Raw genomic sequence first — 27,385 nt, forward strand, 5'->3', positions numbered from 1 at the left:
TAAGCCACTTCTGGTGAACCAGAGCAGTGCACGGAAACGCCGTTTACCTTCCCGCCAGAGCGGTACCTATTTATCTACTTGCACTTTGACGTGCTTTCGAACTGCTAGGTTGGCAGGAGCTGGGACCGAACAATGGGAGCTCACCCCGTCGCGGGGATTTGAACCGCCGACCTTCTGATCAGCAAGTCCTAGGCTCTGTGGTTTAACCCACAGCGCCACCCGCGTCCCGTGAATTAGGTAGGCCTGCAATGCAAACCTGCCAGGCTGGTACCAGAGAGACTTAGGTTCCCCTCAACCATGAAGCCGACCAGATCATTTTGGGCCAGCTTACCCTACCTCACAGGGTTGTTGTGAAGATAAAATGGGGTACGGGGAGACCTGCATCTCCCACCTCGAGGTCCTTGGAGGAAAGATGGGATATAAATGTAATGATAATAATAACAGCAGCAGCAGCAACAATGATCACAATTCCTTTTCCACCACCACTTAATAGTGTGCCATGTGACCTGAAGGAACACAGCCTAATGTGATTTCCTGCATGTAAACATTTGCAATATCTATTCAATGAGGATGGTTGTGTTTTTTTTAACCTCCAAGAAATTCATATCGAAACATCATCATCACGGGTCCCGGGTAACAGCTGGAGCCTGGAACGGAATAACAATGAGCTTGGGGATTTCACGCAGTGTGTGTTTGCAGCTCTGAGGAAGCTAATCATTTCTCCACCAATGGGATAACTTAAGCCAGGTTCTCAACACACAAAAATAGGCACACCGGGTATGTGTGCCTGTGTGGCTAATGGCTGTATGTATTCGTTTATTAATAGACTGCATTTCCTGAAACCAACAGAAGGTGGCGCCAGACAGGCAGAGCCATCTGGTTCTAGTTTATTCCCCGTTGGGAGTGATAGGCTGGAAGGCAGGGAGCCCAACAGCAGGGGGCACTGCAGAGCCAGTGAAAGGCTCCTTCTAGTCTTGCCACCATCCTCCTCCCTGCTGAGCTCTCCAAGGGGTGACAATGAGAATATAAGGAGGAGGAAACTAACAGGCAGGGCAGTCGCTTGGACTTGCAAGCAGGTTGGGCTGGCTGAAGGCTCAGTGAGGTTGGTGGATCAATACCTCATTTGCCCAAAGGCACCAGGATCCACCTTCTGCTGAGCTGGGAGATCTTGCTGTTGGGGTGTGATGGCCTGGGATTCGGACTCGGAGGCTGAACCTGAGGAATCCCAGCCTGCACAGGAGTCCCCGCCTCCAGAACCAGCTGAGCCGGGGCTGGGGCCTGAGCCTGAAGGGTCTTCACCTGTGCTGGGTCCTCAGGTGCAGGCACCAGCTGAGTCTGCTCCGGCTCCTGAGGGGATGGAGGACCCATTGCCTGCAGGTGCTCCACTCTCAGCCCGTCAGGGGAAGAGGAAGTTGCCTCTGGGTCCGGTAACCCTCCAGCCTCTCCTGAGCTGCAGAGGCTCAGGGCAGAGAGGCGGAGGGAACTAAGTTCCCGCAGGAGGAGTGCTTGTCTCCAGGCCAGGAGAGGAGAATCACCTGTGGATCGAGGCTGCCCTATGCCTCGGGGCAGATAAAAGCCAGTCAGCCCCAGTCCCAGGTTGCGGGAGCAACGTTGTTGGTAGCCTGTTCCTGCCTGAACCCTGTCCTGCTCTTCTGCCAGAGTTCCTGACCTCACCTGACTCCCTGCCTTGGACCCAGCTACAGCTTTGACGGACAGCCTCCATACCGCACCCTCAACCTCGGACTGGACTCGGACCTCGCCTCTCGGTAGCCCCCGGGACCAGCACATGGGGTGTGTGTCTCCCCTAAAGTCTCGCCTAGATGACGCCATTGCCCCGCAACAAAATACCATTCATGTTAATGTGGGGAGGACTGGAACGCCTAATGATGCCCACAGATTGAACGTTCGTAGAGCTGTAAGGGACCCAAAGGGTCATCTACTCCACCCCCCCGCACTAGAGGTCTTTGACCACTCCAAACTCGCACGCAGGCTACTCACGTTTTCACGTAGGGGTCTGAGTAGCCGTTGGCATCCATGGCAGCCAAATGGGCGCAGCGGATGATGCCCACTAGCAGGCCTTGCTTTTGGGAGCTGTATTTGAGGGAAATAAGGATCCGGCCACGCTCCTCCAGGGACTTGTCTTCTGTTTTGTCTATCTGCAACAAGAATAAAACCAATTCCACTCAGTTCCTATTTTCCTCTTACCCAAACACACTTATTTCCTCCTCCCTCCCGATACGTTTTCCTTTTGTGCCGTGCCTTTTGTAGGCTGTAAATTGAGGAGATGGACTTCTCCCTCTTTTCTTGAGTGGTCTGTTAGTTGTTCTGGGAGCCTTTTTTGGCTGAAGAACAGGATAAAAACCCTTTCAGTAAATAAGCTGTCTAAAGAGGGTTTGGACACCGGTACAAAACAACAACACCCATGTGTATCTGAAGAAGTGTGCATGCACATGAAAGCTCATACCAAGAACTAACTTAGTTGGTCTTTAAGGTGCTACTGGAAGGATTTTTTTGTTGTTTTGACAACACCACCCAGTTACTGGCTGGTGCCCAGCAGTTGACATACAAACTTTGCACCAGTTGCAATAGGTTATGGGCCCAGTTTGAAGTGCTGCTAGTGACCTTTATATAGCCTTAAAAATGAGTGGATTGGGACCAGGTTACTTGAAGGACCACCCCTCTATACGAATGTCCATCAGGGCCTTGAGATCTGTTTCAGAGGCCCTGCTGAGTAAACTGCAGTTCCCAGGGCGCTTGGGGAGAAGCTATGATTGTTTAAAGTGGTATGATACTGCTTTAAATCTCTAGTGCGGATGGGGTCTGGGGAATCTCCCCATGTGACCTTCTGTGCTGTGTCTCCCTCTAGTGGCTGGTGTGCAGCACAGCATTTTTTTGAGCCTGCTCCCTATTTGCTACGTGTACTACAGTTCCATCAAGGGGTCGGTTGGGAAGGATCTATTTAATAAAGAAGTACAAATCAAACCATCAGGAGGCCAGATCTTTTTTAAAACCAATTTAGCCACAGGAATATTCGTACCCTACTAAGGCACCCCCTTATTCTTTTGGAAGAGGTTCGAAGTTCCTGGCCACACACTTCCTGGTCACCCATACAGTCATTGGAAAATCTGAATTTCGCCCTCCCCCTTCATCCTGTCTCTCCAACTCTTAGGACAATAAATTGCTGAGCAGCCAGCCTGACACCATTCATTTGTTCGCCGGGATTACGATGCACTCATTACTGTCAATGGAGAGTCAGGATTAAAAGCAGCACAAATAACAGCCGATTGAATGTTTAAGGGAGTGTCAGATCCAATCAGGATCCCTCGCCTGCCCGCCGCTGAACTGGAAGAGGCGAACCGCACGGGATCGGCTGAGGCCAGGCCTTCCTTGACAGCCTGGAGACATTTGTACCCTCTCTGCACCGCCCCTTCAATTTTTTCACCTCTTTTGGACAGGGTTCCTCAGCGCTGCTGCTGAGAAAACAACCTTTCGGGCCTCCAATTATAAAAAGATCTGATTGCAAATATATAGGGAAATGGAAGGGAGAAGGAAACCTCAGCAGCCGTCCAATCAGGAAGCTTCAGCATCTTGCCCGTTCTGGCCAATCAGGGAGCTTCAGCAACTTGCCCGTTCTGGCCAATCAGGGAGCTTCAGCATCTTGCCCGTTCTGGCCAATCAGGGAGCTTCATCCTGGACTATCAGTGAGCCTCTTCATCTTGCCTGCCACATAGCACACATCCTCTGTTCCATTTAGAGCCTGAAGGGGGCACTGAGGCACAGTCCTAGACTGCCCACATTCAAGCAAAGCCCTTGACACAGCAGCACATCTGGGATCCAGCTGGGACTTTATGAGGGCTGGGGAACTGCTGGCCTAAGAGCCAGATGTGGCCCTCCGGGCCTTTCTGCCTGGCTCTCCAAACTCTCCCTTGGCTATTCCCCTCCCTGGCTCTGCTCAGCATCCTCCTGGAGTGTTTTCAGATCCTTCAAGAGTCCCGATTTCCCCGGGACACCCCGGAATTACAGAAGATGTCAAGAGAGACCTTCCTCTCTGTCATTTTTTTTTTTTTATGTTTACAAGGAACATTTCAGAGTTTTACCTCTCCAAAGAGAGATCACAACATAATGAAAACATTGTGCATTTGACTCCTGGATGAGCAGCAGGAAATTCAACCGGTCCAGCTTCCACCGCAGCACAGCAGTCACCGTGGGATGCGAGGGAGTGAGCGGGAAGCAGCACCTGTTGGATTTCTGCCTGTTTCAAACCTCCTTTGGAAAACACGGGGCCTCCGCCAGGATGGTTGGGAAAGAAAATCTTCAATTTGTGCATAGACATGCTTGCTCCCTCGGTTCGCAGGGCACATATACATTTCCTCCTGCCCACAGCAACCTGCTGGCTGTCAGCCTGGTTTCAAGCAAACGACAATCTTGTTACTCCTTAGATCAAGCCAGGCTGCCCGCCTGCTCTTCCCAGGGGAGGAGAACACTTTTCCCTCTCACATGTTCCTCTCTTTCCCGGAATTGCTCATCAGCGGTTGATGAGCAGCTTGCAAACCTCGTCTCTCTCTTTCCTTTCTCAGTAGGGTTTTCTTTCCTCTCAGAGAGAGGCTTCCATCGGAATTTGGGTTGACAGGGCCTAACTTGGCAATGGGTAATTTTTTTTTGCAGAAAGAAAGGGGTAGGGTGTGGGGTAAGGCAAAGCTGTGAATTGCTTGGGCTGTGTGCAGAACATCTGGAACATCTGGCTTTTCCCTTCTAAACACAGAGCAAGATTCTAGCCCCCGTGATTCTGAATTAAGGGCTGATAGGAAATTGTCTTTCACTGACCATTGGTCCGTCCAGCTTACTATGGTCTACATGGATGTGGTGGCTCTTCAGAGTTTCAGATGAACTAAGATTCTGTAATAGTTTGATCTAGGATTGTAGGTCTTCAGCCTGTCAGTGCTGGATGTGCCATCACAAAATCCTGTGCCGCTGAGCCATATGCATGTTTACTCTTAAGTAAGCCTCACTGTGTTCATGGGGATTTGTTATCAGCACTACAGCCTGAGCTATTTACAGCATATAAACCCAATGATTTACCATCTTGCTAACCACAGCTGTCAACGTTTTCCCTTTTTAAAGGGAAATTCCCTTATTCCGAATAGGATTCCTCGCAAGAAAAGAGAAACGTTGACAGCTATGTTGCTAACAGTGCTGTGCTTTACTAATGCCCAATTTACAATATACCATATTTTTTGCTCTATAAGACTCACTTTTTCCCTCCTAAAAAGTAAGGGGAAATGTCTGTGTGTGCATCTTATGGAGCGAATGCAGGCTGCGCAGCTATCCCAGAAGCCAGAACAGCAAGAGGGATTGCTGCTTTCGCTGCACAGCGATCCCTCTTGCTGTTCTGGCTTCTAGGATTCAGAATATTTTTTTTCTTGTTTTCCTCCTCCAAAAACTAGGTGCGTCTTGTGGTCTGGTGCATCTTATAGAGCGAAAAATACGGGTAGATAGCTTTACCTGGCTGCAGATAGCCTATGTCGCGTTACCACCAGCTACTAGCAACGTGCTTTCCTAAACTCACTCACCGGCAATTGCTTCTCCAGGCAGATGTAGAACTTCTTGGTCTGGTTGGGCTTTAGTTTCTTCAAAGGGATCCTCGTTTCTCCGATGAACTCGTTGTGGCGGAATTTGTCCTCGTCGCAAACAGAGATTCTGAAAGAGACAACAGGGAAAGAGCAGAAAGGTGAATGGGCAGGCGGAATGGTTTAGCCAGCCAGGGAAGTGTTGCAGTGGGGCTGGTTCTCCCCTGAGGCAGGGGGGGCCATTGCAGCACAACCCCATTTGCCCAGAATACAAGACCCTCGTCTCGGCCTCACTGATGGGGTTCAAAGGAAAGCAGAGCAAGATGTCTGGCTGCAGGAATTGCTGGAAGGAGGAATATATGGCGCCATCCAACTGCCTTCGGGACTCCACTCTGGATTTGTGTAGGGATTATTCCTTAGCCTTTTCTTCTCCCAAAGATATCCCACAGGGTTTAGGACAAGGGTAGGTAAACTAAGGCCCAGGGGCCAGATCCGGCCCACTCACCTTCTAAATTCCTTCTGGTAATCAGCGTGTTTTTACATAAGTAGAATGTGTGCTTTTATTTAAAATGCATCTCTGGGTTATTTATGGGGCATAGGAATTCGTTCTTTTTTATTTCTTTCAAAACATAGTCCAGCCCCCCACAAGGTCTGAGGGACAGTGGACCAGCCCCCTGCTGAAACAGTTTGCTTACCCCTGGTTTAGGGTCAGAGTTTTCCTTCCCCTAGATGGGCTCCCTTCCCAGGTGGATGAGCCCCATCTGAAGGCTCAGGGAAGTTTAGGGAAGTTTTTAATGTGTGACATTTTAATGTATTTTTAATCTTTGTTGGAAGCCGCCCAGAGTGGCTGGGGAAACCCAGCCAGATGGGCGGGATACAAATATTATTATTATGATTATTATGATTATGATTATGATTATTATTATTATTATCATCATCATCATCATCATCTGCCACTCACTTCCCTCTACGGCATGTGCAGAAACAGCCTTCTTGACCGCGGGACCTGCTATGGCCTGTTGGAAGGGGGGAAAGGTAATAATACATAAATAAATGCTCACAACAAGAAGAGATGGCAGAGGTAGGGACCCTTTTGCACCCCGAGAGCCGTGTTTCCTTCCCAGTGACTTTCCGAGGGCCGCGTGCCAATGGTGGGAGGGGCCAAGAGCAAAGTGAGTAAAGCAATGAATGTCTATTTTATCGTTCTACACACACACACACACACACACACACACACACACACACACATTTTCGTATCAACCATCCAGGCAGGTAAGAGGCGTTACCAGTGTTCAAGGACATACGGTATTTCTAGCCAGGCAAAAACACCCCAGGAAGGTGCAAAGCATGGCCAGCGAGGGGTGTGGCCTGGGGAGAGGGGGTGTGGCCTGGGAGGGTGTGTGTGGCCTGGGAGGGTGTGTGGCCTGGGGAGAGCCCCACAGGTTAGATAAAAAGGCCTGGATTTAGCCCCAGAGCTTGCGGTTCCCCACACCAAATAAATCACAAGCAGTTGCTGAAACATTTTTTTCCTTAAAAAATAATAATATCTAAGTGCATCGAACAACTTCCAGAAGTTTCCAACGCATTGGAAAGCTCTTAGCAGCAGAAAGAAGGGGGGATGAGCCTTTGCAATTGTCAAACCAGGACCAAGAATGTCTCTCCGGCAGCTGGCAACGTTTGGGCCCAGCTGCCCCTTTCTCTTGGTTGTCTCAAATTGGCGACAGCCGTGTGGGTGGTGAGAAAAGAGGGAGAGCATCGCCCATTGAGTCCCTTTCGCAGACGGAGATGAAAGGGCTTCTCTCCGCGCTGGGGGGATCGTTTGGATGAGGGAGGCTGTCAGAATTTATTTTAATCACCATGGCATAATGTTATTTCCCGGCCTGCCCCCCCCCTCGCCAACTCAATGCGCCGAGTCTTGGGCCACAAAGCTCAGCACTAATGAGAGATGATTCAGTGTTACACCGAACCCTGTGGTGAACGGCGGGTTTATTTTCCTGGAAGTTGGACAGTGACTGGCCTTGTTTCCCGGGGAAGTCTTGGAAGACGAAAGACCTTGTGAGCATGTGTGCAAAGTAACAGGGAGTTGGGCAAATGGCCACATAGCTGTGGAACCTGCCAGCCTCACAAGGTAGTTGTGGGGAAAACCCCCACTATAAATAAACATGGGAACAAACGGATCCTGCTGGGTCAGACCAAAGGCCCGGCACCCTGCCGTAACTGTGAGAACATTCTCTACCTTTCCAAATTTACCACCTGGAGACAAAGCTTTTCACGTGGGTCGTAAGTGGGCAGGCGAGCCCTCAATGCGTAAGTCAAACAAACTGAGCCTGGCTAATTCTGCAGGCACCTCTTAAAGACCACTTGGCCCTCTGTCTATGGCAAGTATTTCTCCGCAAAGCTCTTTATCATCCTCTCCCACAAAGCCGAAGCAGATTCACAAAAGCTCTCTTATTAGCTGGTGCTAAGGAGCCAGGGGGAAAAGACAGACGGACAGACAGACAGACAGACAGACAGACAGACAGACAGACAGGAGAAGCAATTGAAAAGGAATAAGATAGTAGCCAGCAGAGACATCACCTTGCCAACAAAGGTCCGTATAGTTAAAGCTATGGTTTTCCCAGTATGGAAGTGAGAACTGGACCATAAAGAAGGCTGATCGCCGAAGAATTGATGCTCTTGAGTTATGGTGCTGGAGGAGACTCTGGAGAGACCCATGGACTGCAAGAAGACCAAACCTCTCCATTCTGAAGGAAATTCAGCCCGGAGTGCTCATTGGAAGGACAGATCGTGAAGCTGAGGCTCCAGTACTTTGGCCACCTCATGAGAAGAGAAGACTCCCTGGAAAAGGCCCTGATGTTGGGGAAGATGGAGGGCACAAGGAGAAGGGAACGACAGAGGACGAGATGGTGGGACAGTGTTCTCGAAGCTACCAGCATGAGTTTGACCAAACTGCGGGAGGCAGTGGAAGACAGGAGTGCCTGGCGTGCTCTGGTCCAGGGGGTCACGAAGAGGCGGACACGACTAAACGACTCAACAACAACAACAAAGATAGTAGCCAGCCACCAGGGCCAATCTGAATTTCACAAGGGGACACACACACATAATACCTGCTGAAATGGGGCTTATTGGAGAACCTGAATGACTCAATACGAAAGCGGGGAGACCTCTTATAAAAATTACAAAAAGTTTGCAGGCGTGGATGTGAGAGAGAAGCCATTTGCAGAGGGGAAAGAACCACTCTGGATATTGGAGCGGCATTGTACCCTGCCTGGGAAAGCATTTATTAAATCAGGAGGTGAAGCACTCGCTGCGTAATTGACTTTTTATTTAGTTTGGACCAGGAGATGGAGATGGAGAGGTTCTCCCTTGCACGGGGCCCGGCTCTGTCGTTGGGCAGAACAAACCGGCTGCTGCCTCAGGTGGCAGGTGCAGAGGGCCAGGCAACAATGGAGGGCTGTGGGAGGCCTGTGTGTGCTTCATGGCCCAGCCTGTGTACTCAGGTCAATAGTGGCTGGTCCTCTAGGGCAAACCGGGTGCTGCCCCATAGACCTCTGTCTGCCCTCAGCCAGCCTCTACCTGCTTGCACTTCTCACTTACACCCAGCCCAGGGGCGGCTCTGCCTGACAGCTTCTTCCCCTCCATCTTCCTCCTTTCCTTTCCCTTTTAATTTGTATATTGCCTTTCTATATTACTGCACGCAAGGCGGCTTACAAGCTGAAGAAACAACAAAGACCACACACCTTATATAAACAATCTGATCCAACACAAAAAGTCACCATAAAAACATAACTTTGCAACAAACAACTTTTATCAATTAATAAAGTAACATCCAATCGGCCGGTAGAATATAATAGCGGCACAGTGAAATTAAATAGCAGCAAATGACAATTAAACAGAAATTCACTCTTAACAATTGCAGTAGATAATTACTAAAGTATAATCGATAAAAATAGCAGCAACTCACAATGCATAAAATATATACAAACCCAGTAAAAGGATCAATTTAGGAAACAAAGACACACAACTTATATAGGTGGCCATAGGGAGAGTCCCTGGGGTATGAGTTCCCCCACTCCCGACTGGGGGGACCTGCCTCTTCTGCTCGTTCAGATCCAGACCCTTCGACAAATCTGAGATCCCAATGTACGTCTCCAAAATGGGTCAGTGGAACTGCGCGATGCTCTTGGTAAGTAAGTCCTCTACACCCTGTGGATAGGCTCCGGCTCGCTTCATCCAGAGGCCTCCCTCTTACCATGACAGATCACGGCATGGGCTCCCAACTCTGAAATTGCTGCCGGCTATGGCGCTGTGGGTTAAACCACAGAGCCTAGGACTTGCCGATCGGAAGGTTGGCGGTTCGAATCCCCGTGATGGGGTGAGCTCCCGTTGCTCGCTCCCTGATCCTGCCAACCTAGCAGTTCGAAAGCACATCAAAGTGCAAGTAGATAAATAGGTACCACTCTGGCGGGAAAGTAAACGGCATTTCCGTGCGCTGCTCTGGTTTGCCAGAAGCGGCTCAGTCATGCTGGCCACATGACCCGGAAGCTGTACAATAAAGCGAGATGAGCGCCACAACCCCAGAGTTGTCCACGACTGGACCTGACGGGCAGGGGTCCCTTTACCTTTACCTATTTTCCCAAAGGGAAGACACTCATAGAATCATAGAGTTGGAATAGACCACAAGGGCCATCGAGTCCAACCCCCTGCCAAGCAGGAAACACCATCAGAGCACTCCTGACATATGGTTGTCAAGCCTCTGCTTAAAGACCTCCAAAGAAGGAGACTCCACTCATCAGTTCTCAGATGGGGACTCATCCCCCAAAGGATCATTCCCTCCGCAAGGCATGCTCCTAGACTCCCTCCAACCTGTGTGCACAGGGGTGCATGGGTTGCCCTGCGTCTTCTGCAGGAAGCTAACAGATTTCATTTTATTTTATGCGCAGTTTGAGCACGCCACCTACCTCCCATCCACCTCCATTGCCTGGGCCCATTCTCTGAAGACAACGAAGGGGTGTTTGCGTGCTTTTAATTCTCTTTTACAGAGGGTTTTTTTAATTTCTGGACCTCTTAGCATTTTTCTCCAGAGTCCTCTGACATCCCAATGCCCACCCCTTAAGGGAGAAGGACTCCCACTTACCTCCAGGTGGGACGTACCTGAAGTTGGGGGGATGAGAGCAGGATGGAAGAGCCACCCGCAAGACCTTTTTAAAACAGGAGAGGGGCGGCGGTAGGAGGCTAATATAAAAGGAAGTGAAGACATGGGATGATAATAAAAAAACAGCAGTAACTTGAACAAAAGGAGCGGGAAATGGGTTTTTCTTTATCTCTTCGAGTGTTCTCATCTGCCCTGGGTTTCTATAATGTTTATCGCCAATGCGGGAAGGAGGGTGCTAGCTTCTGCAGTGGGGGGAAAAGCAAGATAATAATAAAAAAGGGCAGTCTAAATCTCTAGAATTGGAGACAGTTTCAAGTGGGGTTCTCCCCTCACCATCAAAAGCAAGGCTGGCAGTGTGAACCTTCCCCGTCCCCAAGTCCTCCCTTATCTCCAGGACTTAAAATTGGGTTTTTAGCTTCAGAACCCATCTGCGGCATGTTGGTGACTCTGAGGTGCACAGGTGTGTTAGTGTAGTGGGGGCAGGGGACACTACCCCACAGCCCACAGGAAACATGCTTGCTTGACCATTGAGGCTACATGCGTAAAGTTGGCATGAGCCTTGTGGAGATGCGGTGGAGGGGGTGGTCAGATCCTGAGGAGGAACAAGGGAATCAAAGATTCTTGGAAGGTGATGGAGTCTTCTTCTCGTTGGGTCTCCTTTCGGATCCATTGGTTTGGGTCCTCCCCTCCAGAGCAGCAGAAAACAAGCTTGCTCCATCTTCCACGTGACCACCCTTCAGATATCTGAAGGTGGCTACCATGTCTTCTCTTCTCCAGGCTGAACAAACCCAACTCCCTCAACCGTTCCTCGTAAAGATGGAGAGAAGATCAAGGAGTTGGAGCTTGATGACTCTGAGTGCTAAGGGGGAGGTGAGACCAGGGGCCATGTCTGAGCTGGAGGAGGGGCCCAGTGATCAAGGGAGTCAGGTGCTGGATCCCGGGATGCCCAGTCAAATGGACAGAGAGGTCTTGTGTCCCTGGGGCTCAGTCAGTCAGGGACATCCTGAAGTACAGCCAGCAACATCACTTCCTGTCAGAAAGGGGCCACTTCCTGGGGAGGCACCTGAGAGTATGTTGGGTGGACAATGAGCTAGCAGCAACTCCATCTCCAAGGACACACAGATACAACACAAACAAACCTTGCAGGGGCAACCCACTCACAAGAGTGCCAGTTTGCTTGTCCAGTCCCCGAAAGCGTGTGAGACCATGAACTCCAGACTACCTGCTGCACCACTGAATGTCCCTCAGCAGCTGAAAAAGAGCGCATCTTGCCCAGGCCAAAGGACCACCTAGTTCAGGACCCTGTTTCCCACTGCAGCTGGTCAGATGCCTCTAAGAAGGCCCTCCAAGTGTGGGGCAGGCAGAGGCATAGCAAGGTCAGGTGGTAACTGGTGCGGAAGTTTTTTGTCACACATTAAAAGAAGGAAAAAATAAGATACTTACAGCTGCAAGTGTTATTTTCTTGTTTATCTACTTAACATTGTGAGCATAAGCACTGAAAACTCCCCCCCCCAACTTTGTTCTCACACCCCACCTCTCTGTTAGAATTCCTGCTCCAGGATTGCAGTCATGGGATTGTTGTCTTTCACATGACGGTGAATGTTTTGACTCCACAGAGTGGGAAGTGACGGAGACAGGATGTTTGTGTTACTGTGTTCCATGAAGTGGGACTATTATCCTTTATTCTTTTTCTCTTTGCTGTCTGATGCTAGAAAGAGAGGGAGCCACGTTGCAGTGCTCTGCGTGTGTTTATATGTAAATAAAGTAGATTAGCCAAAATGCTGAGTTGCTGAGGTCTGTTATGCAACTGCGCAAACTCTGCGGATCCCTAAGTGTGCCGGTGTCGGTTGGCATCGGTCGCTGTGATGTTCAGGCAGAAGAAAGCTCATGAAGCTCCCGAACGATTGAGGGAGGGAATATGCCAGTTGGGCATGTGTCTCTGCCAGGGTCCTACTCGAGTGTAGGCTGAACTCCTGACACTCTCCTCCTCTGAATTCCAGGGTTTGGGTCCTGAGTTGAGGGAACTTTCGCTTCTCTCCTTCCCTCCCCACTGCCCACTTGTTTGCTCGCCTGCCTCCTTCCCGTCCTCTCCCTGTGTGATGGCCTGGGATTCGGACTCGGAGGCTGAACCTGAGGAATCCCAGCCTGCACAGGAGTCCCCGCCTCCAGAACCAGCTGAGCCGGGGCTGGGGCTTGAGCCTGGAGGGTCCTCACCTGTGCTGGATCCTCAGGTGCAGGCACCAGCTGAGTCTGCTCTGGCTCCTGAGGTGATGGAGGACCCATTGCCTGCAGGTGCTCCACTCTCAGCCCCGTCAGGGGAAGCTGAGGTGGCCTCTGGGTCCGGTAACCCTCCAGCCTCTCCTGAGCTGCAGAGGCTCAGGGCAGAGAGGCAGAGGGAACTAAGTTCCCGCAGGAGGAGTGCTCGCCTCCAGGCCAGGAGAGGCGAGTCACCTGTGGACTGGGGCCGCCCGATACCTTGGGGCAGATAAAAGCCAGCCAGCCCCAGTCCCAGGTTGCGGGAGCAACGTTGTTGGTAGCCTGTTCCTGCCTGCACCCTGTCCTGCTCTTCTGCCAGAGTTCCTGACCTCACTCGACTCCCTGCCTTGGACCCCGCTTCAGCTTTGACGGACAGCCTCCATACCGCACCCTCGACCTCGGACTGGACTTGGACCTTGCCGCAAGGTTAGCCCTCGGGACCAGCACATCCTGCCTGCCTGCCTCCTCCAGCAGCCCATCAAAATGAAGGGGGAAGGCTGCTGGCAAAGTGGCCCAGCTCCCCCCCTTCCCCTGACGGCTCGGGGTAGGTTTGGGGGTTGCAGGCGGTGCACTGAATGTCACTCCCCTCAGCGATTACACTCGGGGCGGCCCGTCCACACCGCACCCCCCTTCCTAGGCCTCTGCAGGCAGGTTGGCAACAGCCCTGATGGATAAGTGAGGCGATGACTTTGTGTTGAGATGCAGGGAGATGCAGCCGAGAAGTGCAACTCTTCCCCCTCCCTCCAAGATCTGTCCCCAAATTTCCCTCCAACTTCCCAGGGAAATTAAAACTCATAATCCTTAAAGGCGCAAAGTCAATTACCTCTGAAGAGGAACTAACGATGGCTATCAACAGAAACTGGGCTAAGGGGGTAGCGGGTGGTGTAGGACGAGAGCAAGGGCAGAATGAGAATGCCCCCCCCCAGCCCTTCTATTCCCCCCCCCCCCGAGGCTCTCAAGGACGGAGGCACTGCACTCCCCCCCCCGTCCTTTTAATATATATATATATATATATATATATATATATATATATATATATATGCTTTCGTAGATTTTCACGGGTACAGGAATGCAGGTTTTGGTGTCCTCGGGTGTCTTCCCGTGTAAAAGTTGGGGTGTCTAGGCGACGTTTCGACGAGGTCTCACTCGTCATCTTCAGGCTGGTGCTTTCGGCTTCTTGTTACTGGAACAGAGCAGGATCTCAGTGTTTGAGTTCCTATAAATACTGTTGAGGAGGTGTGGTGTATAGCCTCCAATGAAGGCTTTAGCAACTAATCCACACCTAATGACCCACCTAAGTAGTACTCAGGATATCACTCAAGAAATCACTCAAGATATCCCTCAAGCAATTAAGGAACAAAAGAAGAAAAGGCACACTAGCCTGGGAACTTCCTCTCGGCCCAGAACATTGGAGGCTATACACCACACCTCCTCAACAGTATTTATAGGAACTCAAACACTGAGATCCTGCTCTGTTCCAGTAACAAGAAGCCGAAAGCACCAGCCTGAAGATGACGAGTGAGACCTCGTCGAAACGTCGCCTAGACACCCCAACTTTTACACGGGAAGACACCCGAGGACACCAAAACCTGCATATATATATATATATATACATTTTTATTAGTTTTTTTAACATATCATTTTCAACAGTAATTAAACATACTTTTACACCTTATTCAATTTTTTTGACTTCCATCAGTCCTGTCTGAAAATTTTCCAATCTAATCTCTTAGTACGCATTTCTTATCTTCCTTATTACATTTCAAACTCATAACCAATATCTCTATCTTTTTCTACTTTGTAACACTTCGTATATTTCTCCTTACAAAACTTCTTGTAGTCCTACTAGCGTAATTTGTTGATTACGGTTGCTCTTCAAATAATTCATATACTTCTTCCAATCTTCTGTAAATCTCTGGTCCCGCAGGTTTCGAATCCTTCCTGTCATTTTGTCCAGTTCTGCACAGTCCATTAATTCCGTCTGCCATTCTTCTTTCGTCGGAATTTCTTCTTGCTTCCATTTCTGGGCTAACAGTACTCTTGCCGCTGTTGTTGCATATAAGAACAGTTTGACATCTTGCCTATTAATGTCTTGGCCTATAATACCAAGTAAAAATGCTTCTGGTTTTTTAAAGAATGTATATTTCAACATCTTTTTCATCTCATTATATATCATTTCCCAGAAGTCCCCCCCCCCCCCCGTCTTAAATCCTCTAACCTTCGGCTTCATTGGCTGCCCAGGAGGTCTAGTGTTATAGGAGAGGGAGAAAAACTTTTTTCTTTCTGTTTTCTCCATGCCACGCATAATTGTACGAGTTTCTGTTGCGTCACCGTGGGGGCAGAGCGCTGCCATCATGGCAAGTAGTCACTGATAGACCTACATTGGTTCCCAGTACGTTTCCGAGCACAATTCAAAGTGTTGGTGCTGACCTTGAAAGCCCTAAACGGGCTCGGTCCAGTATATCTGAAGGAGCGTCTCCACCCCCATTGTTCTGCCTGGATGCTGAGGTCCAGCGCCGAGGGCCTTCTGGTGGTTCCCTCACTGCGAGAAACAAAGCTACAGGGAACCAGGCAGAGGGCCTTTTCGGTAGTGGCGCCCGCCCTGTGGGATGTCCCAGACTAAAAGATGTCCCAGACTTTTAGAAGACATCTGAAGGCAGCCCTGTTTAGGGAAGCTTTTAATGCTTGATGTATTACAGTATTTTAATATTTTTTTCGAAGCCGCCCAGAGTGGCTGGGGAAGCCCAGCCAGACGGGTGGGGTATAAATAATAAATTATTATTATTATTATTATTATTATTATTATTATTATTATTATAGCCTCCTCCTCTGTGAATTGGTCTGTTCCTCTTTGTAAAGCCATCCCAAGTCGGTGCTCATCACTGCCTCCCGTGAGAGGGAATGCTAAAGCAATTACGTTCGCGTCTGGATTTTATTATAGGAAATCGATGCAACATTGTGATGCGATGTGTGCAGGGTTGTTTTTTTTTAAAAAAGGCCGATGATTAAAAACACACACATTAAAAACGGGTCCATGACAGAGAGACGTGAGACTTAGCCATTCAGCATCCTTTTTGAGAGATTCGTTGTGCTTCGTCTTCTTGATTTTAGTGCCCTCCTTCCCTCTCAGATCTTTCTTTGAAATAGCGACAGAAAAGGACCGTGTTAAACTGTATGTTTGCCCAGTTGCCACTCTGCCCACGAAAAATCTTGCAACGCCTCCTGGCTGGTCTGAAACAGCCCCAGAGATACCACCGGTGGTGGCTGCTGGACATGGGGAGTGATGGGGCAGAAGGAAGGGAGTCCAACAGTAGGTGGCGCCAGAGACAACCACAGGCAGAGCCAAATCATTCTGGTTTCGTTCCCATCCTCCTGCCTGTTGAGCTCTATAACACTTAGGAGAAAGCCGATAGGCAGGGCCACTCCCTCGACTGGATGTAAGTAAGGAGAGAGACAAGGGGGCGGGGTAATAATTATTTACTTGACATTGAAATGGAAAATGCCTGTCTGTGTATTGATAAGAGTTTAACATTGGAAAATTCCATTGGAGCGCACTCAAGCAAAGTAGGGCTCTCTGAACTTCTAAATGGGTTGATAATTAACTGAGAGTGTTCTCTGCTCTTTCACATGAGTGTTTAACCTTAGATCATGTGTTAGATATTTAGCTGCAAATCAGCCATTTTGAAGGGAGCTGCCTTTGGTCTTTTGTCCCCAGCCACTTTGGGAGAAAGATGAGCAAACGAGTCTCTCTGGGAGAGGAAACAGCTAATGGAGGCTGTCGAGAGAGACAGACCTCTGATTTTAGGTCTGCTTAGAGTTAGGTCTGCACCCCTGCCCTAACCTTTTCACCATGTCAGGGACGCCGGCAGGTTTCCGGTACTTTCATTCACCACAGAGCTTTGGTATCAAACAAACTTAGGAAACTGCCCCATACTGAGTCTCTCTCTAGCTCAGCCAGCATTGTCAACACAGACTGGCAGTAGCTTTCCAGGGTGTTTCCAGCCCTACCTTGACATTCCATTGGGGGTTGAATCAGGGACCTTCTGTGCGCTTAGCTGGTGCTCTACCTTTGAGCTATGGCACGTTCCCTGGAAATAAATCAAGGATCTAGTCCTCATGGATCTGAATCAAAGGCTGAGTGAATAGGAACACAGGAAGCTGCCTTATACAGTGGTACCTCTGCTTGCGAATGGGATCCGTTCCGGAGGCCCGTTCGCAACATGAAAAGAGCGCAACCCACAGCGGCGCGTCTGTGCACGCACGGGTTGCGATTCGTTGATTCTGTGCATGCGTGTGACATCATTTTGCGCTTCTGCGCATGCATAAGCGGCGAAACCCAGAAGTAACCCTTTCCAGTACTTCCGGGTCTCTGCGGGACGTAACCTGAAAGAACGTAACATGAACGTGTCCAGAGGAGGGCAACCAAAATGGTCAAAGGCCTGGAAACATTGCCTTATGAGGAACGGCTAAGGGAGCTGGGCATGTTTAGCCTGGAGAAGAGGAGGTTAAGGGGTGATATGATAGCCATGTTCAAATATATAAAAGGATGTCATATAGAGGAGGGAGAAAGGTTGTTTTCTGCTGCTCCAGAGAAGCGGACACGGAGCAATGGATCCAAACTACAAGAAAGAAGATTCCACCTAAACATTAGGAAGAACTTCCTGACAGTAAGAGCTGTTCGACAGTGGAATTTGCTGCCAAGGAGTGTGGTGGAGTCTCCGTCTTTGGAGGTCTTTAAGCAGAGGCTTGACAACCATATGTCAGGAGTGCTCTGATGGTGTTTCCTGCTTGGCAGGGGGTTGGACTCGATGGCCCTTGTGGTCTCTTCCAACTCTATGATTCTATGATTCTATGAGTCTATGAAGTGGACGTAACATGAGGTATGACTGTACCAGATCAGACCTTCAGCCCATGGAGCTCTGCATTGTCTGAACAGAACACCAATGGCTCTCCAGGATTCCAGGCAGGCAGATATTCTCTGCGCTACCTGCAGTTGAGTGCATGACCTGATGCAGGCTAAGGAGATTCCCCTAAGGACCTTCTCCAATTATGCCTCGCATCTTCACCCTGGGAGCTTGCGGAGCAACCGAGCCACACCCTTGCGATATCGGCACACCCAGGGCCATGCTCCTTTTTGGGGAAAGCTTTCATTTTAGGAGGTTTCCCCCTCCCCCAATTCCCCTCCCACCCCCCACTGGCCAGGCACACTCCAATTGACCTCTTTGCAGGAGATCTTGCGAAGGAAGTGCCACTGGTGATTTCGGTCTCTGTCGGAGATTGCCTGAGCCGGCTCCCCTTAATAATGCATGCCGTGAGTAAGGCTGTTATTTGCCAAAATACAGCAGTGAACAAAATAATTATTGGCTGAGTACCGCATTCTTGTGAATAATACATTATTTGCTCAGGGAGATGACTTGCTTCAGACATAGCTCAGATCCTGCTTGAAATACATATTTCCAACATCGCGGGGGGGGGGGGGTCGTGCCTCCATGTCCAAATCCTGTTTTTTTGCAAAGTGAGGAAGAGGCCGGGGGCGGGACTTTCTCACCCCTTGAGGGCCGCAATCACATATGAGCGCTTTATTGGGGGGCGTGTGCCAGTGGTGGGTGGGGCCAGAGGCAAAAGTGGGTGGAGTTATGGAGAGTAATACAGTAATAATAATAAATAATAAATTTTTATTTATACCCTGCCCTTCCCGGTTCAGAAAACCGGGCTCAGGGCAGCTAACAACAAATTAAAAGAATTGAGGCAACAAAAAACAGCATAAAACACAGTATAAAACGTGAATAACAATAAATTCAGAATTCAAAAATCAATTTAGGGGAAAAATCCATCCAATAAACATTAGATGATCACCAGGGCTAGCTGGCTAAGTTAGTCCTATTTGGGCCAGCGAGGAGACCAGGGGAGAATTAGCTGTGGGATCCCAAAGTGGGTAATCTTCCTAAAAAGGGGAGGGTGAGGGAAGGAAGGGGAACAAAAGATCAGGCTAAGTTCAAATTGAAAGCCAGGAGGAATAGCTCTTTCTTACAGGCCCTGCAGAAGGAAGTTAAATCCTGCAGGGCCCTGGTCTCATGGGACAGAGCATTCCACCAGGTCGGAGCCATCACTGAGAAGGCCCTGTCCCTGGTGGAGGATAGTCTGACTTCCTTAGGGCCCGGGACCTCTAAACTATGATGGACCTTAAGGTCCTCTGAAGGGCATACCAGGAGAGGCGGTCCCGTAAATACAAGGGTCCTAAGCCATGAAGGGTAGGCTATATTCCAGCTGCACAAAGGCCGGCACACACCGCTCCACCCTCTGTGAGGGCACACAAGAGGCCATTTAGAAGGGCCATGATTTCCCTACCCCTGCTATAGAGAAAAGAGAGTGGAATATCCTACATGCATCTTCCCTTCTATATTCCAGAATGCTGCAACTTCTCCAGCTATTGTTGCAGCACCCAGTAAGCTGAAGTCATAATAACAATAAATTTTTATTATTTATACCTCGCCCATCTGGCTGGGTTTCCCTAGCCACTCTGGGCGGCTTCCAGCACATATAAAAACATCATAAAATGTCAATCATTAAAAACTTGCCAATGCAGGGCTGCCTTGAGATGTCCTCTAAAAGTTGTATAATTCTTTATCTCCTTGACACCTGATGGGACAGTTTTGGGAGATCAGAACAGATGGGAAGGAAAGAGTTTGGCTTATTTCTGAGTTGAGAGACTCTTACCCAGAACCCTGGAGGAGAAATTCAATTCAGTTTGCATTTAGAGGTGAACTTAACCTAATTTGCACATGCGAAACAAAACACACCCCTCCTCTGAAATTCACATTTCTCCGAATTTTGCAACCCAGTTCTCCAGCCCAGCAATGCGTGCTAAAGTGCACAGGCTCTGGTTAAAGCATGACTATAAAGGTCTATGTTAGTGAAAATAACTTACAAAAAATGCATTGTGTTAGGAAAAAACTGCTTTGCAAAAATATCAGGCAAAACAGGATACTAAAAGGTGTACGTTAGGGGAAGACAAATGAATATGTTGGCAGATTTTCGTGAGGGTTTAAAAATAAATAAATCCCTAATTGATGTGGAAATGTGGAGACCTTAACTTAAGTCTGGAAAAGACAAAAAGCAGAAACTGACGTAGCTCACAATCATAGCATATGTTGCAAGCTCACAATCATAGCATATGTTGCAAGCAATATATACCACTTCAAACAGTCATGGCTCCCCCCAGAGCATCCTGGGAATGGTAATTTTGTGCCAAAAGGTGTTGAGAGAAACCCACACACTCTCACCCCAGAACTACATTTCCCAAATTTTCCTGGAAAGAGGGACTGATTGTTAAACTGAAGGGACAGGATACCAAAACCTGACTGTGCAGTCACCTGAACTGGGCCCCAAATTTTCCTGATTCTTTCTCCAGGGATCCATTAGCTAAAATCCACTAGCTTGAGCTGTATAACACAAACTTAGCTGCATAAACAAAGCCTTCTCCTTTATCAGTCCATGAAGGCGTAATGGATGGCCTTGTCAGTTCCGAGTGGAGACAGGATGGTCTTATCTTACCAGTTGTAACTATCCTGACCACGCTGATGCACAGACCTTGCAAGACAGGCCTGCGTCAGCCCCCCGCACCCGGAAATGGCGCCAGGAGCCCTAAGATAAGAGTATAGGAACATGCTCAAGGATGCAAACTTACAAGGTTGAATTCCTGGGGAGGGGGGGAAGGGGACTTGAAGGGAATATAAGCTGTATGCATCTGCTTTTAGCTGTGCTTGCTTGTGACTGATCACGCAGTGCCTTTCTGCTATCCTAGGAAGCAGAAATAAACTTTCTCTGAACCAACCCTCGGTGTCCATTGACTCCTTCCTCCCTCCCGGGAGCAACGCTCATCCACCCCATGGGAAAGGTCTGAAAGGCTACAAAACCACCCTGGGAATTGTAGCTTGATGAAGGTAATGAAAGTCTCCTAACAACTCTTGCCACCCTTAACAAACTACAACTCCCAGAATCCTTTGGTGGAAGCCGTGACAGTCTAAAGAATGTGTTAAACATGTGCTGAGGCCTATTTGCGCCTCCTTTCTCTCATAGCCGGACAGCCAGACTCGCCCCACCCCACCCCCGTCCTATAGCTAAGGCCAGTCAACAATCGCCATCGGTTTGCAGCTTTTCCAGTGCAGGGTCAAAAGATCGCAAGGCCTGAAGAACGGAAACCCTTCTTGGGATGTCTGAGAAAGAATTATAGTCAAACAAAATCGCAGGCAGGATTTGAATCACAAGCAGCAGATGGAAAATGACAATAAATGTAATAAGATATTAATAGATATGGACAAATAATGCAATAGAATATTTGTGGGAATAAAAACACCACGGATGTAAGGGTGAGAAGTCACCTTGTTTATTTTGTAAGAGAAGCATATATTAAATTTGAAGTCAATGTACAGTGGGACCTTGGGTTACAGACGCTTCAGGTTACAGACTCCACTAACCCAGAAATAGTACCTCGGGTTAAGAACTTTGCTTCAGGATGAGAACAGAAATTGTGCTCTGGCGGTGCGGCGGCAGCAGCAGGAGGCCCCATTAGCTAAAGTGGTGCTTCAGGTTAAGAACAGTTTCAGGTTAAGAACGGACCTCTGGAACGAATTAAGTACTTAACCCGAGGTACCACTGTATTTAAGTCTTCAAAATTGAATAATACAAAAAACAAAACACAAGACGTCCCCTGAGCTGTCTCCCAAGAACCAAGTCAAAGGAAAACCAGACAGATCCTTCTGGAAGAGCATCTGTATCCATCAACACCCCCGCGGACCTTGTTTCGGAAGGGAAGAAGCTCATTCATTACGTCTACAGGACAGCATGATACATTTGATTTCAGAGTCCCTTTAATGTAAAAGTAATGGATAGGATCAAAGCTGCTCTTTTCCTGCCAAGCACCACGGCCAAACACAGTGGCAAGGTCTCTCCCCCCCCCCCCGCTCAATTCCCCCCCTCCCTTCATTGCCACTCTGGCATGATTGAAGGTGCTAAGCTCTGCTCGCTCAGAAAAAGGTGGCACCTAAATTCCAGCGCTGAGCAGTTGCAGAGGCCTGGAAGCACAATTGCCCTGTCCGGTCCCTCTGGGTCGCCAATGCGGTGCCCACGGGTGTCCAGATGCCCATTGGCATCTCTTACAGTGCCCGTGAAAGGTATCAGGCAATATCCCTTCAAAAATCAGTAAGGACATAAGGAGAGCTTGCTGGATCAGGCCAATGTCTGTCTAGTCCAGCATCCTGTTCTCACAAGCAGGATCTGAACACAAGAGCAACTCTCCCCTCCTATGGTTTCCAGCAATTTGTACTCAGAAACATTGCTGTTATGGGCAGAGCATAACCATGATGGCTAGTAGCTGTCAATAGCCTCCTCCATAATTCTGTCCAATTCTCTTGTAAAGCCATCTAGGACGGTGGGCACCAGTGTTTCCTGTGGCAGTGAGTTCCATAGTTTAACTATGCACTAGACCTGAGCGCAAGAGCAACTCTCCTCTCCTGCGGTTTTCAGCAGCCGGTGCTCATAATCATAATTCAGAGCCTTGACAAGAGTTGTTGTTTAGTCGTTTAGTCGTGTCCGCCTCTTTGTGACCCCCTGGACCAGAGCACGCCAGGCACTCCTATCTTCCACTGCCTCCCACAGTTTGGTCAAACTAATGTTTGTATCTTCGAGAACACTGTCCCACCATCTCGTCCTCTGTCGTCCCCTTCTCCTTCTGCCCTCCATCTTTCCCAACATCAGGGTCTTTTCCAGGGAGTCGAGTCTTCTCATGAGGTGGCCAGAGTACTGGAGCCTCAGCTTCAGGATCTGTCCTTCCAGTGAGCACTCAGGGCTGATTTCCTTAAGAATGGAGAGGTTTGATCTTCTTGCAGTCCATGGGACTCTCAAGAGTCTCCTCCAGCACCATAATTCAAAAGCATCAATTCTTCGGCGATCAACCTTCTTTATGGTCCAGCTCTCACTTCCATACATCACTACTGGGAAAACCATAGCTTTAACTATACGGGCCGTGATGGCTAGTAGCTGTCAATAGCCTCCTCCATAATTCTGTCCAATTCTCTTGTAAAGCCATCTAGGACGGTGGGCACCAGTGTTTCCTGTGGCAGTGAGTTCCATAGTTTAACTATGCACTGGACCTGAGCGCAAGAGCAACTCTCCCCTCCTGCGGTTTTCAGCAGCCGGTGCTCATAATCATAATTCAGAGCTTTGACAAGAGTAGGTCCTTTTTACTCTTAAAGTGTTAACACTGCCAGATACAAAGCGCAAAAAGTGTCTCCAGTTTTGATTCGGTAAAAAGGAGGAGGAAGACGGATTCCGTGAAGTTTAGGAGCCTCTCAAATACATCGTGCTCCTCCTGGGGCCGACGTGGCCTTTCCCCCTTGCTCCGCCCACCTCTATCAGGGTAGCCAACACGCTGCTGTCCATTTGATTTGAGTCCTATACTGTAAGAACAATCACCGAGAACCCATAATGCCTGTGAGCTGCTTCCTTTGAAACCCGGGAAATTTAAGGGACATCATCAATAAGGGAAAGCAGTGGGACACGGCGCTGGGATAAGGGACTTTCCCACCAAATAAGGGACGGTTGACAGCTATGGCTGGGAATCTTCCCCTTGCTCCCATCTAAAACTAAACACACAGACACACAAATCTTGGAAGCCACTCGCACAAGCTGTAGTGGCACCCGCTGCCTTGGACGGATTTTAAAGAGGATTAAGACTATTGATGGCTGTGCTCTTTCTCTCCCCTACAAGTTGCCGGGTATCCCAAGTGAAGATCGAGGCTTCCGCACTCCAGTCCTGCTTGCCGGCTTCCCATTGGGACATCCGGTTGGCCAATGGGAGAACAGGATGCTGGGCTAGATGGGCCCCCTTTTGGCGCTGTGCCAGCAAGGCTCTCAAGTTTGTTGTATGAATCCTACCCCCGTCCCCCACCCCGCTGTCTTTTAGAAACATCTCTAGCCCACTTGAGGCTGCTGAAGTGGAGGGGGGCCTTCATTCCAAAGCTCGCTGCCTCCTAGGTTATCTTTTGGAGGTTCCGTTGCCATGGGAACAGAGCGAGGATGCCAGCCGCATCCCTCCTGGGTACCACGCAGAGTGTGCAGCGGTGATCTGGTCCCTGCCAGACTCTGCCTGGGCAAGGTGGAGAGAGAGAGAGAGAAAGAAAGGGAGAAAGCTTCTTCCAAAAAGCAAACACGCAAACAAACCCATAAACGAACCTTTGCAGAGAAACAGCCAGAGATTTTTAATGTTGGGTAATTACGAGGAAGCGGTTCAGGAAAAAAGGTGACTCAGCGGAATCTGAGCTGGCTCCTCCAAAAAACCTATTTCCTCGCTCCAGCTGTGTTGTGTACAAAAGGGGACTTGGATGAGTCCCTCAGTGGGACTTCGCTAGCCTTGGCTGCCAAGAGATTTGAAGCAAAGCCAACGGTGTGTGTGTCACTTTAGCTGGAAAAGTTCCCCATCAACACAAGAATCAGCAGTTGAGGAAGGGCTGTGGGGAGTATTTTTGACATCTGTGCAACTGACAAACTGGCAACTGCAGCCATCCCTCCTCAGGAGAAAAGGGAGGAAGAGTGAGCCTTTGGGGGCAACTTTTAATGGCCGTGGCTTCCCTCAAAGGAGCCTGTGCGAGTTGTCGGCTGTTAAGAGCACTAACCTCACCGAGCTACAGTTCCCGGTGCCCTGAGCACGCTACAGTTCCTAGGATTCTTCGTGGTTTAAGAGTAGGAATGTATGGTGTGTGGATCTGACCTCCTTCCACTAGTTCAGCGGTTCTCAACCTGTGGGTCCCCAGATGTTGTGGGACTACAACTCCCATCATCCCTGAGCTCTGGCCTTGCTAGCTATGGCTGATGGGAGTTGTAGTTCAACAACATCTGGGGACCCACGGGTTGAGAAAGGCTGCGTTCGTTAGATTTTCAGATGCTGGCAGATATAATCAAGGCAACAAGCACGAAAGTGCAATCTTATACTCAGAAGTAAAACTCATTGAGTGCAATGGGGCTTACTCCCGGGTAAGTGAATGTAAGATTGCACTTCCAGTCAAGTATTGCTTGGTTTCTTTTCTACATCAACCTTCGATTCAGAATCTTGAGGACTGGAATCTTAGTTGAGAAAAGAATCGTAATTCCGTGGTAGAGCACCTGCGCTGCATGCAGAACATCCCAGGTTTAATCCCCCTGTCTGAAACCCTGGAAAGCTGCTGCCAGTCAGTGTAGGCAGTATGGAGCTTGATGGACACCCCTCCCAAAAAAAGAGGGGTGAGATTTCCTCATTTTACAAGAACCATTTGAGGTGGGTCAGGCTGAGACAGCAGAGCCCCAGTGATCTTCCCTTCCCAATTAAAGTCCAAAACGACAACATCATTCAGGACTTACCACAGCAGCAAAGGCTGGTATATGCCATAGTATTTTTTTTGTTTTGTTTTGATCTTTATGGTGCCCCAAGGCTCTAATGATCACACCCCTACTGACTTACTGATTATTTACATCCATTAGTCGCACCTCAGCAACGCCATTGAGGCAACACACCCAATAAATCAACCCAGAGCAGCATCGAAAAGCACAAAGAATACCATCCCACTTTGCTATAAGATCCAGATTCACAATAGAGATTTATAAACGATAAAGTGTTATGATTGCTACTAATAATAGAACAACAATAAAATTGTAAAAACATGAAGGTACCAGGATCAAATCCCCAGAGCCCAGAAGGAAATACGAGAGGGACAGGATGGGAGAGAGCACTAAAAACAATCTCTTGGGACCAAATCTTCATCAGTGCGAAAAGGAGAGACAGAATATTCACATTTATTTATTAAGTATCTGTGGGTGGTGCCAAGCTTAAGTCTTACACAAGAGCAGGCCCATTGAAATGAATGGACCTACCGGTAATTTGATTTATTTCATTTCACACACACACACATTCACACATCACTTGATTGCAAGAAAACCTCTGTAAGTGGTTTTAAAAAATATAAAACATTTAAATTCTAGGGGGGAGGGGGGAAGATATTTAAATACATTCAAAAGATTATTCAGATAACCAATAGGGGGGAAAAAGAGGGGAATTAAACATACACCCTGCTCCCCCTTGCCCGCAAGCAACAATATATTATAGCTGGTGGCTGGCAACAGCATACAATAATATTTAATGTATTAGATCATATTTGCAGACTGGCAGGTAATTATTTTCTACAGCTTTATAGATAACATGCAAGGTTGTTCTTATTATTTTCTAAAACTTCAATTAAGCATTTGTAGAATTAAAATACATACATATAAAAGATCACATGCAGATCGTTACAATAAAAACATAATAACTTCTAGATTTCTAGATAAGGCTTTGCTTAAACGGAAATGTTTTAAGCAGCACCAAAAAGAGAACAGTGAAAGCGTCTGTCAAGAGGTAGGGAGTTCCACCGGTGCTGCCACCCTAAAATATGGATTTCTTACACATTTGGAGCACATATTATGTTCCTTAATTTTAATGAGTCTGTTCTGGGTAGCACTAGCACTGGCCACAACCCTGGATTTCTAAGACATCTCATAAAATAAATTCTCCAGGCACCGTACCAGGAAAAATAAAACGTTAATGCGGAGAACAATGCAGCAATTAAACCCCGCAGTAAGCTTTAAAAATCGCAAACAACATAAAAGGCAGATATAAAAGACTGGCAGAATAAAGGACAATAAAAAAGGAGCAGCAGCTGAAATCCACATCAAATACAGGAGGCGAAAAACCACAAACTGTAGCAGAGAGAGACCAGAAGACAAGATCTTTAAAGGCTTGGAAGAACAAAGAAGCAAAAGTCTTGGCCGGGTGTTGAAAGACCAACCCAATCAAGGTGACCTTCCTTAGGGATGCCAATATTTACAGGTTAATAAAAAGTCTCTCTCTCCCCACCCCTCCACCCCAGATTTTAGTTAAATTCAGCCTCTGTTTCAAGGATTAGTAGGGACACAACCGTCTCACTTATAATCTTGTCTTTTAATTCCATGCCCATGTTATATCTGCCTATATAAATATGTGCGCAAGTGTAGCATCACGAAGTGGGGCAGCCCTGCAGCTGGATAGGGCGAAAGGACGGCCCATCTGGTACAGGATCCCATTTTCATAGTAGCCAAACAGATGCCCTATTGGGGAGTCCACAGGCACAAAAGCACTCTCCCCATTTTTATTATGCTTAATGTATTTAGGGTTTGGTGTCAGCATTGCTTGTGCTGTTCACTTGTGTTCCTTTGGTGGTGAGAGAGGTTGGGGTTGGCCTAGGGTGTGGTTGTTTGTTTGTGATTGGCTGTGGTGATCTTTGTTTTCGTGTGTGAGTGGGGTGGGTGGGTGTTTTGGATCAGGTTAGCCATATTGATTTGTATGCTGTTGGTGGATTATTGT

At 48.4% G+C, this 27,385-nt stretch overlaps 1 protein-coding gene across 1 annotated transcript in view; it reads right to left on the minus strand.

Moving 5' to 3' along the window:
• DOC2B (double C2 domain beta) overlaps positions 1 to 27,385 on the minus strand; it is a 124,742-nt gene that overhangs the window by 23,153 nt on the left and 74,204 nt on the right. The window contains exons 5-6 of the mRNA XM_028707577.2: positions 5,571 to 5,697; positions 1,999 to 2,156 (exon numbers count right to left, since the gene is read on the minus strand). Of these exons, the coding sequence (XP_028563410.2) occupies positions 1,999 to 2,156; positions 5,571 to 5,697 (285 nt within the window). The remainder of the gene's footprint in view (positions 1 to 1,998; positions 2,157 to 5,570; positions 5,698 to 27,385) is intronic.

The sequence above is a fragment of the Podarcis muralis genome, chromosome 15 (assembly GCF_964188315.1).
Source record: "Podarcis muralis chromosome 15, rPodMur119.hap1.1, whole genome shotgun sequence".
NCBI lineage: Eukaryota > Metazoa > Chordata > Lepidosauria > Squamata > Lacertidae > Podarcis > Podarcis muralis.